General features: G+C 35.0%; 1 protein-coding gene across 2 annotated transcripts; it reads right to left on the bottom strand.

Annotated features, from left to right (window-relative positions):
• Nucleotides 1-3,274: 3,274 nt before the first annotated feature.
• Nucleotides 3,275-17,421, bottom strand: LOC138701043 (SUZ RNA-binding domain-containing). Of its 2 annotated transcripts, none has more exons than XM_069827575.1 (5): nucleotides 17,181-17,414; nucleotides 16,725-16,789; nucleotides 15,193-15,379; nucleotides 12,211-12,299; nucleotides 3,275-6,491 (listed from the first exon to the last, which is right to left on the bottom strand). In XM_069827575.1, the coding sequence occupies exons 1-5, from the start codon at nucleotides 17,238-17,240 to the stop codon at nucleotides 6,380-6,382; spliced, it is 513 nt and encodes a 170-aa protein (XP_069683676.1). In that variant the 5' UTR covers nucleotides 17,241-17,414; the 3' UTR covers nucleotides 3,275-6,379. The 2 variants fall into 2 exon arrangements, with proteins under 2 accessions (XP_069683676.1, XP_069683677.1); XM_069827576.1 differs by lacking the exon at nucleotides 3,275-6,491 and adding an exon at nucleotides 11,547-12,103 and having other exon boundaries at nucleotides 17,181-17,421.
• Between the last annotated feature and the right edge of the window lie 91 nt (nucleotides 17,422-17,512).

Here is a 17,512-nt window from a genome sequence, read left to right as displayed (position 1 = left end):
ATTACTGGTTGTTCTGTATGGCTGTGAAACTTGGACTCTCACTTTGAGAGAGGAACAGAGATTGAGGGTTTTTGAGAATAAGGTTCTTAGGAAAATATTTGGGGCTAAAAGGGATGAAGTTACAGGAGGATGGAGAAAGTTACACAACGCAGGGCTGCACGAATTGTATCCTTCACCTGACATAATTAGGAACATTAAATCCCGACGTTTGAGATGGGCAGGGCATGTAGCACGTATGGGTGAATCAAGAAATGCATATAGAGTGTTAGTTGGGAGGCCTGAGGGGAAAAGACCTTTGGGGAGGCCGAAACGTAGATGGGAAGATAATATTAAAATGGATTTGAGGGAGGTGGGATATGATGATAGAGACTGGATTAATCTGGCTCAGGATAGGGCTTATGTGAGGGCGGCAATGAACCCCCGGGTTCCTTAAAAGCCAGTAAGTAAGTAAGTAATTTTTTTCTGCATTGGTATTGTAGCTGGGATGTTAACATTTCACCGAAATATAGTTTGAAGTTTTCACTACAGACACAATTTGTTTTGCATGTGCAGCTCTAGCGAGAGAAGCGTGAACTATACAAAGATGGCATGCATGTTACTGTCGTCAACTTATGAAGAGCAGCAATGTTGTGCAGTTTTTGTGGGCTAAAGGACATAACCCGAGTGAAATTTACATGTGTGGCGTATACGGGGAAGACTGTATGGACTGCAGCAACATCTCCAGGTGGTGTGCATTCTTCACAGACGGCCATGAGAACCTTTGTGATTTGCCATGTTCCGGGTGGCCGGTAACAGCTGCAATTCAGCAGAATATTACAGGCATTGAGGCGGCAATTCTGAACAACTGGTGGATCCAACTGCAAACCTTATCTCAGCAGTTCAACATTTCATACAGTGCGGTGTACAATATCATGCATGACATACTGAAATTTCTTACAGTCAGTGCCTGCTGGGTGCCTAAGAACCTGACAGATGACCACAAAAGCCAGAGAATGATGACATGGTTGGACCACTTAAGGTGTGACTCTGCCGAAGGGCATGACTTTCTGAAAGTCGTTCGGAGCAGAAGTGGTGTAAGTCAAAAATGGGTAATGAGGGTTAAAGTAAACATTCTGTAAAATACTGCGCAAAGTAGCCATTAATATTCGGTTTATTTAAACTATTAGTCAGTGGACAGCAAGAAGGAAATATTAATTGCTGCTTTGCACTGTATTTTACATAATTTTTACTTTAAACCTCATTATCCAATTTTGACTTACACCACTTTTGCTCTGAACGGCTCAACTGGTCTTACATTATTACCGTAACTTTCATCTGAAACAGAATCATCAAGATTAGTGACCTTTTCCTTGTTGGCATTTCAGGCTATTCCCACCCACCTACGCATGCGACAAAAACAACACACACAGGTTTATTTTAGAAATGTGTCTAAATTAAACTGCTCTCCCGCCACTCATTTCCTGAAATTTCAGATATATCAGCTGACTGCAATGGTAATGGAATGGTTCAAAGGTCAACTAATTGTAATGCTAACTTTGGTATCAACTAGACTAGACGGCATTTCGGGAGGCGGTTAGCTTCCATATGCGCCGTAGTATTTCTGGTATGTGACGTCACAAGCTTGTACAGTAGAACCAATCAGAATCAGTCTATAACAAGCACTTCCCGAGTTCCTTTGTTCATGTGTGAGTGTTTCAATACATTGAATAAGTAAAACTAACATTTACTGTGTATGTGTAAGGTAAAAAATGGAAGAAGAGACTGTAAAAAGAAAAGTTTTACACAAGCAGGCGCGGAAAATAGTGTTATTTTAAAAACGTTAACGAGCAGAATGCTGCCGGCCATCTTGATGCTGACAGCAACGTTGCCAACATGCAAGAAATGACTGCAGAAGCATGTGGTGTGGGATTGAGAACAGTGCAAAGAATATTGTTAGTGAAGGAAACAGGGTTTGTTTGGTGTCATGCTTACAGTAATCAACAGCTCAGATCATTATTGTCTTTTGATAATTTAAATTCTCTCCTGTGCTATTTGTATTGCACGTGCTCGTGAAGTACGATGTGGCAATGTTGTACGCTGCCTTGCTCTCTCTATCTGTCTCTCTCGACGCAGACGCTAGCAGACAACCGCCTTCCAAATTGCCGTCGACTTTAGTTCTATATAAAGCATATCATAATAATTTATTCATCATCATTTTGATCTTATAACTTACTTCATAATGAATTCCTAATGTAACTTAATTATAAATATAGCACTGAAGAGAGTGAACAAGGGGCGAACTCAGCTGCAAGTCAATTAAATATAATAAACTATAAAAAGTTTGTGCACATACCGACAAACATATAAGTAAATATTGAGGATTATCTAATTTCCTGCAGAGTTTTAACATAATTTTATGTAAAAGAATAACTCTTATCACAATACAGTGCAAGGAAAGAGGAAGCAATGTTTTACTTGAGAACAATAAATATGTAAAATTCATAATATACAACAAAATACAGAAAATTGAGCATTCATTACGACCAAACTTCAGCAGTCATCATTTACCTATAGCAACCTTGCTGATGAACTGGGTCAAACAGCACAGTCGAGAGGTTATTATTTCACACATTCTTGTTACACAAGACGGACAAACTTAAATATTAGTGTTCCACTTGTAACCCATAAAAACATCAGTGGCACTTATCAATAGCAATGCTCTGACAATTTTATTTTTGTGAGTTCAGATTGAAGGAATTTGTGGTAGCCAACTGATGTTACAAGGATCTGTATACAAGACTATAGCAACAACATGGCCTAGCTTCAAGATAGCATATCACTGACGTCAATTGCTATTATCACACCTGAAATGTATAAAGTAACCAATTTCTTTTCAGCAAAGTTCTTAATTGAGTACAGTTCGTACTACACTAAAGTCTCATTTATATGAATTTGATGGGACTAAGGATGATTCATTTAAACCAGAAACATAGGTGGTTTAATATACTAGGCCTACATACTGCACACATTAAAAGAACAACTTTATTTTAAAGTAAACTAAACATTTTTCAAACATAGGCCTTCGCACATGTTCTGTACTACTGTATGTATATTGTGTGTCGAAAGGAGATTTATCACTTCCAGGTTTTTTTTTGCACAGTCACAACAACACGCTTTCTTTTCTCTATCATAACCACAGAAATACCACTGTCACTAGAGTTCTACAATGCAACAACTGAAGTGGTTAAAGATCGAATCACAACTGAAGCTGAAGGATGCAGAAATGAGATACAAACCTCACTCTCACACGTTTTTAATTTAAATGTAATTTTTAACTGAATTTCCACAATGCACTAATATTGAAAGGGTGAGGAAACAAAAACAAACCTCACTCTCACACTGTTTCTAATTTATTTTTAACTGTATTTCAAAAATGCACTAAATTTCACTAACTGAACATTCCAAGCACTTTCCAAATACAACATTTTTTTTTTCACATCATCAGGATTTGGTTAATCTGGAAATTTGTAAAATCGCAATTTGTTAATTGAGACTCCAGTGTATTTCAAATAAAGGTCACTTTATTAGTACAATTAAATATAACAACAGATTATAGTATGAACACGTGGCTTGTTAATATAATAAAATTTTTGAAGTGATTATATAGGAACAATGACTTCATGCAGTCTAAAATAGCTTGGAAGGGGAATTATTCTTAAAGGTCACTCTAAGAACTGGTATAGAATTTATGAAAAATGTAAATTACTAAAATTGGGTGAAACAAAACTTCGAAACAAAAAGGTGTGGGGGACACAAGAGTTGATATAATATTGTTATGGAACAACAGTAGCAATAGTGGGAAGGAGTATAGCGAAAGATAAGAACGTGGGAATTAAATAGAAATGAGAACTTTATGAAGACTGCTCAGTCTATCCTCTGTTCTGAAATTTTAAGTGGCTGTTAAAATGCAAGAAAAAATAAAGTAGGCCTATCAGTAACAATTTTTATTGCCATTAACATATTAATACATTACTATTATTATTATTATTATTATTATTATTATAAATATCTTGAAGCAACAGTAACAAATATAAATGACACTCGGGAGGAAATTAAACGCAGAATAAATATGGGAAATGCGTGTTATTATTCGGTTGAGAAGCTTTTATCATCCAGTCTGCTGTCAAAAAATCTGAAAGTTAGAATTTATAAAAGTTATATTACCGGTTCTTCTGTATGGTTGTGACTCTTGGACTCCCACTCTAAGAGAGTAACATAGGTTAAGGGTGTTTGAGAATAAGGTGCTTAGGAAAATATTTGGGGCTAAGCGGGATGAAGTTACAGGAGAATGGAGAAAGTTACACAACGCAGAACTGCACACATTGTATTCTTCACCTGACATAATTAGGAACATTAAATCCAGACGTCTGAGATGGGCAGGGCATGTAGCACGTATGGGCGAATCCAGAAATGCATATAGTGTGTTAGTTGGGAGGCCGGAGGAAAAAAGACCTTTAGGGAGGCCGAGACGTAGATGGGAGAATAATATTAAAATGGATTTGAGGGAGATGGGATATGATAATAGAGACTGGATTAATCTTGATCAGGATAGGGACCAATGGCGGGCTTATGTGAGGACGGCAATGAACCCCCGGGTTCCTTAAAAGCCATTTGTAAGTAAGTAAGTATTATTATTATTATTATTATTATTATTATTATTATTATTATTATCATTATTCAGGTGGAGAGCAACAAGAAAATCAAGAAAATATAAAAAAAAATTAGAACTTAAAGAATTAGAGAAATTATAAAGGTAGAAAAGAATGTTACTAAAGTAACTAAAGAAGGAAGATAAAATGGTTTGGACACATCAAGAGAATGAATAATAAGTCCAGTGCTCTAGCCACAAGACCACCGTAGCGGTATTAGGCTTCAAAATACAAAATTATATCTAGAAGACAACACCATAATCCTGTATAGTGTGTTACAAAACAAATATATTCTTCAAATACATGTTTTAATTCAAATGTTGGCATCAAATTCAGGTGTCCCATTTCACCAAAGAAACTCCGGTGATTCTAGTACATCAGATACCACATTGAAGTTTTCTGCTATCATACATACTGGTTAATCACACAGGAATAATAGAATGGCAGGGGAAATGAAAGTATTCTGACGTAACCTACAATAACAGTCTTTGACTATTCAATAAGGTAGGCTATATGACGCACATCTTACAGAAGGTTTTGCCTTGGGAAAGAGTGGTAATTTAAATCATCTAGGAAACTGGCAATGTGCACAATCACTTAAAATACAATACAAAATAAAAGTGGAAGCTGTTATTAAAAAACAAAGCATTGTGCTATTACTACCAGTACCAGTTGTAGAAATAGTTTGTTCTTAATGAATGCTCAATCTGTAAATCTTAACATGGTACACCCTGTATAATAATCTTGGTCACCTCAAATCCTATACACATTCCAGTTCAAGTCTTATGACTCTTAGTAGTCTTGGTAGGGGTAAGGCAATGTCAACTTGTCACAAAATGTTAATGCATGTGAGCTTACAATGCTCAAAACATTATCACCCTTTGACACTCTTATTTTAAAAAGAAATAATGTTAATGAAATAAGGAAATTAAAAAGTTCTAAAAAGAGTAAAAAGGACGCATGCTACTCTGAAAAAGGCGTAATTCCCGACTTTTGTCATATTCTAGAACCCTTCATAGTGATATGGGAGTAATTTATATCTACACGAAACACTTAGTACTGTGATCTTGCAGTATATTCCATTCCCAAGTATCACAATACAGCTTACTTATCATCTTCCCTCATTACGTATTGTTAGTACTGCAAATAATTCAGTAAAAATATCTGCTATCATCAAGAATATAAAATATAATATGTACATACAAAAATGCTAGCAGTTTGTTAAAATCATCTGAGTAACACCATAAGAACCTACAGCAAATGAAGTTACAAAAAAAAAAATCAATGTTACACCTTGTTAGTGTTCCACTACATCCGAACAAACTGATAATATCCACTCACACTTAACGTCGACATAGCCACACTTATCAAACAGAAATACCACAAAACAATAATCACGGTAACAATACCAATATGGCACTACCGTTTGTCATTTGTTCTGACAACGCACCACCTCACTAAAAAGAGTTTTCTTGAAATGGACGATTTGATTCACCTTTTACACAAGGCTACAGAACTGGTTAACGTTGTAAACATATCAATGGTTAATTAACCAGAAACATATAGTTGGCATTATTTCCAACTACATTTCCACATACCATTACACGTTTCATTTTTGGTTTTGCTTATATCTCTTGCACAAACAATGATACATGACGTCTTTCGTTGCCTAGTAGGCTGTACCACTGCCACTACCTCCGAACATTGAAACCTCTGGTTCCATCTGGTCCCTTTGGAAGACGGACTATGTTCGACATTTCAGATGTTCTTAAAAGTTCCATTTTAGTTTGAATTTTGCTAATCCTGTAAAGAACGAAAAAAAAAAAAAAACAGTGAAAATTATAATCAACATTGTTCCTAAAGCTGTCAAGAACATACTGGTTAATTGTTTAAATTGTACACCATATTAATAATAAGAAAAAGCAAGTTAATATAATGTACATAAAATTACTCATTCATTTACTTAATATTGTGATTTGGACGTAAAAGGGGTTTTGAAAATTTTGTTGCCTGATAAAAACGGAATAAATTCATTTGAAAATGCTTTCTGCTTTTCCAACACATTTCCTTGTTACATCCAATGCATTTAGTCCATGTTGCAAGGTTATCTTCATTCATCGAAAACTTTCCTTCTGGAAAAAACTTTCTGAGCTTTGAAAACAGGAAGAAGTTCAATTAGGGTTGCCAGATGTCCCGTATTGTAAGGGACGTTCTGTATTTGAGGCCACAGGAACTTATCCCATATGCATCGCAAAAATCCCCTATTTATAGACATTGTGTTATAGATGACCAATGAGTTTTTATTTTTATCTTCTTCTTCTTTTTTATACAGATAGTGTGTTGTAGAAATAACACTGCAAATAATCATTTTCTTGTTAATAATAATGTCTATAAAAACGTGACAAGAAAGCAAATAAATTTAACCCTCTTGCTTCTTCAGTTTCAAAGTAATTAATGCTATACAGTATTTCCAGTCATAGCTGTGCGAAAGTATTGATATAATAATGTTTGTTGGAGTGTGTGTGTGGTATTTGTGAAGACATGGAAAGTGTTTGAAATCAAAATGAGTGATTCTCCTCCATATGGAACCAAGAGGACATATACTTACAAAAATAGGAACGTTCACTTAATTTATGCGAACACAGTCTTGCAATTACATCTAACCCATTTGAATCCCAGATATTATTGGTGTGCCTTCTAAATTTTAATAATAAAAATAAACTGATGGTCAGTAACACATATAGCAGCTTCAACACCATACTATGCTTTAACATGCTAATAAATCTTCTGAAACTGTGCTTATAGTTTTCTCCCTCTCTTTGAAGTTTCTCATATTATCAAATTAAATGCTGCAATGTCCACTGTTTGCCACTGGCTCCAAGGTTCACAGATCGATAAGTGATGGACTTTTTACGATTGACAATAATTCTTTGGAAGGGAAGTGAGAATGGAAAGCCTAGCATGAAAAAGTACCTTGTCTGAGAGGGCTGCAGCCAAATTTTATCAACCATTTCTTGTCCATCTCAAAATTTAAATCTGCAGGTAGCATAATGGACCCATATACAGAGTGTTGCTATGCAGACTGATCCCAAGTCGTCACGTTCCATCAGCTTATATCATGACAATGGGGAGAGGCCATCCTGAGAAAACTAAAGCGGTCCTGAGTATAGATATCACCAGCATTCTTGAAGAATGACCTTCAACCCACTGTCTAACTAGCAAGCCTCGTATCTTTATCATCTTGATTGCCGTAACTCCTCCCTATGTTATTCAGCTAGTTTGTTAACATGGGTGATCAACTCTCATTATAAATTTTGTTAGTCTAGAATGCTGGCGATACATGTAACATCTGAATCTGTATTTCAGTTGCATATATTGCTGTATCAGTAACATTTGTGCCAGTGTTTCAGTTGCACGTGTTTTTATTAAAACTTTTCAGTGTGAATGTACCGTATGACCACTCAATGCCTGCCAACAGATTTTGTTAGGTAGAGAATGGAGTGGGAATGCTCTGTATGTGACTTGTCCAGCTCTCCAGCTACAATCGTCCATAGTGTTTATATTAATTAATATACAGTGGAGCTTCACTTATTAACATTTTTGACTATCTTCATTTTTGCTTTAGCATGTAACAATACATTTCTACAGTAGCGTGCAAATTAATCCGAACACGACATATTTTTACATTTTCTGTCATTGTTGGCCTCACAGCTGCTCATGCCGCATTGACATCTGTAGTACGTGTAATTCCATTGTTGAAGGTATGTCATTTTTTTTTTTTATAATATGTGACATTTTGCCTGTCGTTTTGTACTTATAAGCATTTCAGTTGTATTGAAGACTTAATACTGAAATCCTGTGTACATTCTGTCGTCTTCACAAATGGATACAACTCCACGAAAACGGTCTAAAATTATAACATTAGCAGAGCATTCTTCTATGACACAGAGGCAAATTGCTGCAGAATGTCACATCGGTTTGGCTACTGTTAATTCGATCAGAAAACGATACAGGGAAACTGGATCCATCACACCCCAGAAAAAAGGAAACTGTGGCCGGAAAAGGAAGACTTCACCTGCAGATGATCGTTTAATTGTCAGGAAAAGTAAATTAAATCCTAGACTAACTGCTGTCGACTTAATCCACGAGTTAATGGCTACCACTGGGGCGAATATTCACGTCACAACAGTGCGGCATAGGCTTTTGGAAGCTGGACGAAGGGCTCGTAAGCCTATTAAGAAGCAACTGCTAACCCCTGTTATGTGCAAAAAACGCTTAATGTGGGCAAAATTACATCAACACTGGACAGTGAATGACTGGAAGAATGTACTTTTTTCCGATGAGTCTCATTTCGAGGTCCATGACCACCGTGTTTCTTACGTACGGAAAGGATCTTAAAAAATAACAGCAGCACATCTCCAACAAGCACCCAAATACCCCCTTTAAAGTAATGTTTTGGGGTTGTTTTACACATGAAGGGCCTGGAGCATTAATACCTATCAAGGAATGATGAATTCTGACAAATATATTCACTTATTGGAAACCAGAATCGTACCCCAGCTGCAAAAATCATTTCCGAATGGCAGAGGTGTGTTCCAACAAGACCTGGCACCATGCCATATGTCTCGAATTCTACAGAATTCTTCAACAAGAAGAATATTCAGGTACTCCCCTGGCCAGGCAACTCACCCGACATCAACCCCATTGAGAAGTTGTGGTCAATTTGCAAAAGAAGAATGCAAAAAATGGATTGTTCTACAAAGGAGATGATTTCTGCCCTCATTGGTGTATGGTTTCGCGATGAAGAAATGAAGAATATTTGTGGGAAATTAGTGGAATCCATGCCAAATCGTCTCAGAGCTGTTATTAGGAACAAGGGAGGCCACATAGATTACTGAGGTATGTCTTAGATCCTTTTTTTATCCCGTTTGAGTGTTTTTGCATAAGTAATTACATTGTTCAGATTAATTTGCACGCTACTGTACTACTGTAAGTAGAATGGCTACACCAGTTCATAAAAGAGGCAGTTTTCAATCATGTCTATTGCAAAGTCACCATAATGTAAATTTTTAGTTTGGATATGAGATTTGTTTCTTTACATGTTCCTGATGTTCTGTAGTGCTCTATATGTCCACTAGTGATGTAGACACCTGAGAACATGTCAGCTATTAATTTTATTGTCGAAGTTGGTAAACAATATTGCATCTCATTTAAACATGCAATTCAGTGTTTATTAAATTTTACAGCATTTATTAATTTTTTTTTTTTTGGTAAAGTCCTACAAGAAATGTACTGCATTTAATAATTTCTGATTACATTAAATCAATGTAGTAGTGTTAAGAGATGATATTGCTTGTAATACATAATTTTGTCCGAAGTTATAACTTAAAGAAAAATGTTAACATGTGGTTAGGTTTTATTTCGAAACAAATTGATACTATAGCAACGTGAGATTAAATGATTCTATTATCATATTTTCAATAACTCCAGCAGATTTGTAGAATGAATTAATGGCGACTTGAAGCTTCATTGTAGTTAGTAGAGTTTAGGCTGATGCAGAACTTCCACCATCTTGTGTGACAACTTATACTGAGAGTACTAAGTTGGTAATATGCCTAGATATTACGTGTATAAACAAGTTTGCTGCAATAATACATTTATGCTCTATTTCCGAGAACATAAAACAAACAAAAACGGAGACTCTTACCTAAATGTTAAGCTACAGAAGAAAATGCAGTGAGAGTAAATTATTGTTTCATTTATTTCATCAAATATGAATTACTCAAATGTATACATATTCCACTGATAATGTACATATTATGTATTTATATACAAACTATGTTACCTTAGAGGGAGGAAAGTTGGACATTTCATTCCATACTTCTTTAGTTTATATAAAACAGACAAATAATGAAGTAACTGGAACCTATCATGAGTCTTCCAAACTGAATCCTCACTATGTTCCTTAGTCATGACATATTTTGTAAAACTGCAAGTGACAAACTTAAAAACGAAGCAAGAGAGAAGGAGAATATGTTGTTGTTGTTTTCTAATGCCAGGCATTTGACAATAAAGTCATTTGACCTCTTGCACTCAATATTTTTCAAAGATATTGTCATGACCAGCCAATGAAGCACAGATTTTGAGATGTTTTGAATCCATTTCTTGATTTGAGTTGCACAATGGACAGTTAGGAGACTGATATATTCCAAGTCTATGCAGATGCTTGGCCAAACAGTCTTGGCCTGTTGCCAATCTAAATGCAGCTACAGACGATTTGCGTGGTAAATCGGGAATCAACTGTGGATTATGATGCAGAGAGTTCCATTTTTTCCCTTGAGATTATGTTATCAAATTTTGTTTGTTGAAGTCTAAGTATGTAGATTTAATAAATCTTTTCACAGAGTAATACGTAGATTTAGTAACAGGTCTGTAAGTAGCAGAGAAGGATAATATCAAATATCTCTTACTGCTGTTATTTAACTGTAGAAGTGTCAAGTTTTCTTTCTGTGTTTCCTTTTTTACTGGTTAATGAAGCATACCAACTACGCAGTTATGTAGTATTGATAGAAATGGTGATAGCAAAATTGATTCAAGGAATTAACTGACATTCGCATTACAATTGGGGAAAATCTACGAGAAAATGCCAACCTGTTAATTTGTCCTAATGTGATTCGAACCCACACTAAAGTACATTCTAGAAGCATGAGGCCTGTTTGATGGCCCCTGATCACCCCAGTGGCCAAACAATGGTATTTAAAAAATAATTTGTCCCAAATGATTATGTAAAAAATATATTGTGGTAGTATTGTTCTTCACACAAACTTGTAACATATAAAATATTTTTCTTTCATATACTTCATAAAGTAACAAGTACCAATTCAAACTGTTTTTCGTCCTAAACAGAGGCAGGAAATGTTTACTTGTAAGATTATTATAATAAATTATGAATGTTATACATTATAAAGATAAAGGTATGGCTTGGGGCATGGGAGTCAGGCTTCCATGACCTCAGCACTAGAATGAGGCGGTGTAGTCAGCCCCCCAGGAAAGATCCGGTACTCAATTTCATTGGAGGCTAAATGAACCTTAGGGACATTCTCTAAGTTTTTTGGCAACAAGAAAAATTCTGTCACCACCCGAAATTGAACCTAGGACCTTCTATTCTGTAACCAGTTACTCTACCAACTGCGCTATCTGGCCACCGAGTATTTATAAGTGATACATAATAAAAATAGCAAGTACATGGTCTGAAACAACTATAAATGAATAAACTATAACAAAATGACTGCCATGTCAGGCTCAGATTGAAGTCCAAATATTGTAGATAAAATTAAATAAGAATCCTCCACATGTAAAGAGTCTGAAGGATAATTACTGGTTAAAACAGAATAAAATATCCGGATGTAGAGAGTCTGAATAGAAAAAATGAAACAGAAAAACACCATTAGACTATCTATAAAGTAACAGGATATTACAAATATGAACTGGTAACTATTATACCTATGCTATAATCACCTACCTATCATTTGTTGCTATTTGTAACTGTTCCTCTGGGCTTCGAGCTTCACCTAGAATTCTTAATCTAGCTTCAGCATATTCTTGTTCTCTCTGAAACAAAGCATGAACTGAGTAGTATAGCTTCTCCAGCTTAGTTCAAAAACTTTCTTATAGCTATTAGAATAATTATACTCTTTTTATAGGTCTTTCTTTTCTTCTGTAATCAATTATTATTTGAGGTGTTCTGTTTAATTTATTCTCACAATTATTTGTATTTTTCGACTATGTTATTACAATTGGATCTACTTTCAATTCTTCTACATTTCTTCACTTATTTTCCGATACACAAGTACATCCTACTTTTGTCTTCTGAAAAATTTAATTTCAACAGCTTTCAACCTGTTTTGTGTTTTTGAAAGTCCAAACTTTACTGTTTTGAGTTTTTTGGAAGTCCAAACTCCACTACCATACAGCTATACAACGGACTAGGAAGGGATAATAGGCTATATTGCATATTTTTATTCTAGAAAATTTTTAAATTGAATTATATCTTGAAGTATTGTTTAGTAAATAAATAAAATAAATAAATAAAAAAGTTCATAGTACTTCCTTGTTAAACAAAACAGAACTCCATAAATAGATGACAAACTGTATTTGATAGAAAATTGCTAAATGTGGAATACTATATTATTTTCTCCACTGATACAAACTTCACCATCTCATTCGTCAGATTATTCTACACAAAGAAATCATGTATAAAATCATTGGCCTTTATATGGACTGGATTATCAGTATGAGTTTTTGATTTCAAATAAAGATCCATTACTGACAAGACATATTTGCACTTATAGTTGGTGTAAGGTCATACTAGTGAAAAGGGATTATTCAGAAAAATACGTGTGTTATCAAAACACTGCTTTATATAGCGAATAATTAAAAAAATGACACAGTAAATATATGTATGCTGAGAAAAAAAATGTGGTGCATTACTTTGTGGACGACCCCCATAGAAAGCAAAAGAGCAGAACATGTTTTATGCCACTGCTATTCTTACGAAATTAAAAAAAGGATGTGCTGTGAAATGTTTGGCCTGATACGGCCAATATCAGCAGCACATCAATTCTGAGCATCTTCAAATTCGTCCAGATTCTTGGATGGTTTGGGTGATGTTCAAGTCATCAAGGAGCGGCTAAGGGCCTAAGGACACGTGGACTTGTTTCACCTCCACCTTCTGCAATGAAACAATCAAATCCTATATTCCTTCAGGGGTATACACAGGTACTCCCATTTATTCATCTCAACTCCTCTATTTTGGAAGATAATGCACACGCTATCAAAAACAATGATTCTCTGTGCCCTTTAACATCCCTTCACACCCCCTTCTGTTGAAAATCTCTGTCTTTCTCTATGTCAACCTTGAAGACAAATTAACCACGCATCTTATAATCACTCCCATCTCATCTTTCCTCCTGCTTCTCTTCCGATATGGTTTATTGGAAATAAATACACCAAACTCAATATTCATAATCTCCTCCCCTTCATTCTAGAGAATGGAAACAAGAAAGTAACAGGTTGATCCCGAGACTGTTTCCAGCAACTACGCCAATGTTAGCAGAAGTGCATTACAGCTGAAGAAGGTAAAGGTGTGTCAAAACTATGTCGTCAGTGAATACAGTAGCCACAGTTCACGAAATCTCCAACTCTACAACATACAGGCCTATGGCTTTATACAATTCTTGTAATGTCTAACTTTTATTACTGGTCCCAGAAAACAAGTTTCTTCATTCCTTTATTACGTAAAATCATAAATACAGTAAAACTTCTTTTATACATTTCACTTATGTGTTTTTCAGACTTATTCTTTTGTTCTAAGTTCCTGCAAAATTCTTATACTTTCCATGTTAATTTATTTTGAATATACACGTTTCGTTTATTAATTTTTTACACTTATAATATCATATTTTAAGCCCTGGGAGATACAATGTCGTTTATACTTCCTAAATTAACTTTGCTCGAAATTGAGTTTGCTGTGAAAATGTAAGAACGTGAAAATATAGTAAATGTTCATTGTTAAGATATGGCCTGCTTTGAAATTCGTAGAAATTCGAAACTGCCCATGCTTGTCCCAGCACATGCTAGCAGTAAACTGGTTATGCATGAGTGGAAGAATCCATTCAGAGATGGGAGAGAAGTATGTGAGTAAACTCCAATCTCACAGCTTGTCATACAGAGGAAAGAAACGTAACATTTTAAACAATGAGCATCCAGTGCCAAAGCTGTAACTGCAATGAATACAACAAATCCAATACACCTCAAAATTGAAAATATTTTACATCTTGATTACCCAACTTTTAACACTGTATCACTTTGGAAAACGTATTATATGTCTTTCACGTGTTAAATTTTATGTTACCTTGTTAACATGTTTCGGCCTGCTATTGGCCATCATGTTAACAAGGTAACATAAAATTTAACACGTGAAAGACATATAATACATTTTCCAAAGAAAATATTTTGATGTAACTAGATAAATTATTGGAACAATTATCAATTACTACAGGACACAGTATATTCCTTACAAGGAAACAAAAGTAAGCAGTTCGAAATAACAGACTTTTTTTTTTTTTGTAAAATAATCACATGTTATTAAAATGCTATTTCAGATGTTATTAAATGTCATTTCAGTTCTACGTTTTTATCACTTGTGTTTTTTGGTCAATGTAGAGTATCCACCGCCCACTGAACGAATATTGGTTAAACGAGCGTTGAGCGACTTCCGCCGATTTTGGAATAGACACCGACGCAGTTAGGTTAGGTTAGTTTAGGCTTTTATTATCCCGTCAAGATGTTTAGGATTAGTGTAAAATTGGCCTATGTCTCCTATAGTGGGCGGGACATAAGTAACATTCACCTGTTTTTTTTTTTTTCAGAACCCCACAAAAACGTATAAATGAAGTTTCACTGTAATTAATGATCCCTGAAAGATATTTCAATAAATTCTCACCTGTTGAAGAGTTTTAATTGGTTGTCGAGGTTTTGAGTCTCCATTGAGTAAAGGACCATCACCACTACCATGTAGAGTATTTCTAGCAGGTCTCTTCAGGATTTTAACAGTTGGTTCTGGGGGAACGTACTGAGTTCTAATACCCTCCTCTCCTTGCAATATTATTGGACCATTACTTGTTCCCCGGCTGAAAATTTAATGTAGTATGATCATAATTGTAGTTAATTCTAACAGTAATTAGCAAGAGATTGCCAGTTCTTTACAAGGAATGTGACAAGTTTAGTTAGTGGGTTAGTTGAAGGGATATCTAAGTGTTGTGAGGCCGAGGATCTTAAATCATTGAAATCTTTTCACATATTCCTCGACCACCCACTTAGATATCCTCTCAACTAACCCACTAACCTTGTCACATACCTTGTAAAAGACTGGTGGTCCCTTGCTAATTATGCCTACCGTTCTATCATATAGTATGTGCTTGATATGTTGGCCATCCTTTGCACACTTTCATATCAGGATAACAAATATGTTATAGTTTTTCATCCATGCAATATCAAAACGACTTTCTTACTTAACTACAGAATCGTCAAAGTTGACTGACTGTTGATGAAACAGTTGGAGGGATTATCGTGCTAACCAGCCAGCTGGTAGGCCTTGGCCCTTCATTGACTGTCGCTAACTTTTCAAATAACAGTTGTTAATTTGAGGTTTGTCGAACAAAAAGTCGATAATCGCCAGGAATCCAACTGCAATGTCACACGTTTTTACAATATTAACATAAAACGACATTTACTTGCAAAATATTATGTTAACGGTATTACATTTGCATTCTCTAAGAAATTATCTTCAAATATTTATAGTTGGTTCTGGTAATGTTATAAATATCCTATATCCTGTAAGAATCTTGTAAATAAATAAGGAACATAAATTGTTTCACTTATATGAAAGTACGTTACTTGCATTTATTCTGTTAAAACTGAAGATAAGCAGTTTTTAAGCTCTATTTTTTCTAAGAAACACATATTTTTTTAAAATATGTTTCCGTTCGATAAAACTTCATTCTGAATCATATTAATTATCCTTTTATTCAGCCCTAAACCCACCTGACTTTGTTGCTATGATCTACTTTTGACAACGCAAAACCTACTGGAAAGAGATTTTAAATACAACTTATTATGCCACAATGTATGAAAGCTCAGGACCATATACCCACTTTCCTCATGGAAATTAATATTAGACCTATCATCATTATACAATTAACAAACTCCAGATTCCTCTACGTCTTCCCACTTCCGTCAACATAGACTTCGTAGGAATTTCATCGAGAACAGCTAATGATATTACCTATCAAATACATTGCCCAAAAATTATGGGTATGATACATTACTCCGCCTTCTGTTGAACTCTTAAGTACGTAAAGTTGACACAGAAACGAATAATTACTGCTTTCCAATTTTGAAATATCAAATACGCACTTATAAAGTGCTTATATTCATGATATCATAAAATATATATCAAGTTAACTTCCAAATTACCTTGACATGATTTCTGATTCATCTGGAGAAGGTGTTTCTGCCTGTAACAGCTTTCTGTCCAAAACCTATGAAAAACCACAACAAAACTATTATTTCTACTGACTTTACAGCAGGAAGTTCTCATTCAAATCTACTTTTTATGCATCAAGTATAAAGTTTTAGTAAGTGACTTCTGCATAAAAATTTAGAAGAATGTCCTATTTCTCGTACGCGGTAACTCTTAGAACAAAGTTCCATTAAAACTGGTTGTTTTATATTATAAACGTGCCAAGAACAATCTTTCTTGTGATGGGCAAAATGTCTACCGCTTGCACATCCATTCACCAACAAAGGTACAAACGTTAACCTTTGACAATATATAAGTGATACATAAAAAATCTTTATATATCATAATACACAGTAAATAACTGTGAATTGAATGACATTTGAATATTTTCATTATACAATTTAACAAACCCCAGATTCCTCGATATCTTCCCAACTTTCGATAACATCAACGTCTTCGCAGGCAGCCATATTTAGGGCACGCACTGCCTTCTTGACTTGTATTAGCTCTATATGGTATTTGCCAGATTCCTTACGAACTACAATTGCTGTAGTTATTTTAAAGATAATAACAGACTTAGATGAAACAAGATGAAATTATATTAATTCCAACTTATTATAACTCTAATAACGATAAAATCTGCAGTAATTACAGATTATAGGTAAATTCAAGTTTCGTTCCGTAATGTTGCCTACATGTATGACATGCGATATCACTTCACTTGTTTGTTCCACTCAGCTGT

Source organism: Periplaneta americana, chromosome 6, assembly GCF_040183065.1.
Source record: "Periplaneta americana isolate PAMFEO1 chromosome 6, P.americana_PAMFEO1_priV1, whole genome shotgun sequence".
In the NCBI taxonomy this organism is placed as follows: domain Eukaryota; kingdom Metazoa; phylum Arthropoda; class Insecta; order Blattodea; family Blattidae; genus Periplaneta; species Periplaneta americana.
The sequence above is the reverse complement of the archived record's forward strand: the minus strand, read 5'-3'. Positions and strand labels throughout refer to the sequence as shown.

Excerpts from the sequence above, each read along its gene's own strand:
- LOC138701043 (XM_069827575.1), bottom strand. The coding sequence starts at position 17,240 with ATGGCTGCCTGCGAAGACGTTGATGTTATCGAAAGTTGGGAAGATATC. Across the intron at positions 12,300-15,192 it reads CAATTAAAACTCTTCAACAG|AGAGAACAAGAATATGCTGA; the intron begins GTGAGAATTTAT and ends GCTTTGTTTCAG. Across the intron at positions 6,492-12,210 it reads CAAATAGCAACAAATGATAG|GATTAGCAAAATTCAAACTA; the intron begins GTAGGTGATTAT and ends CGTTCTTTACAG.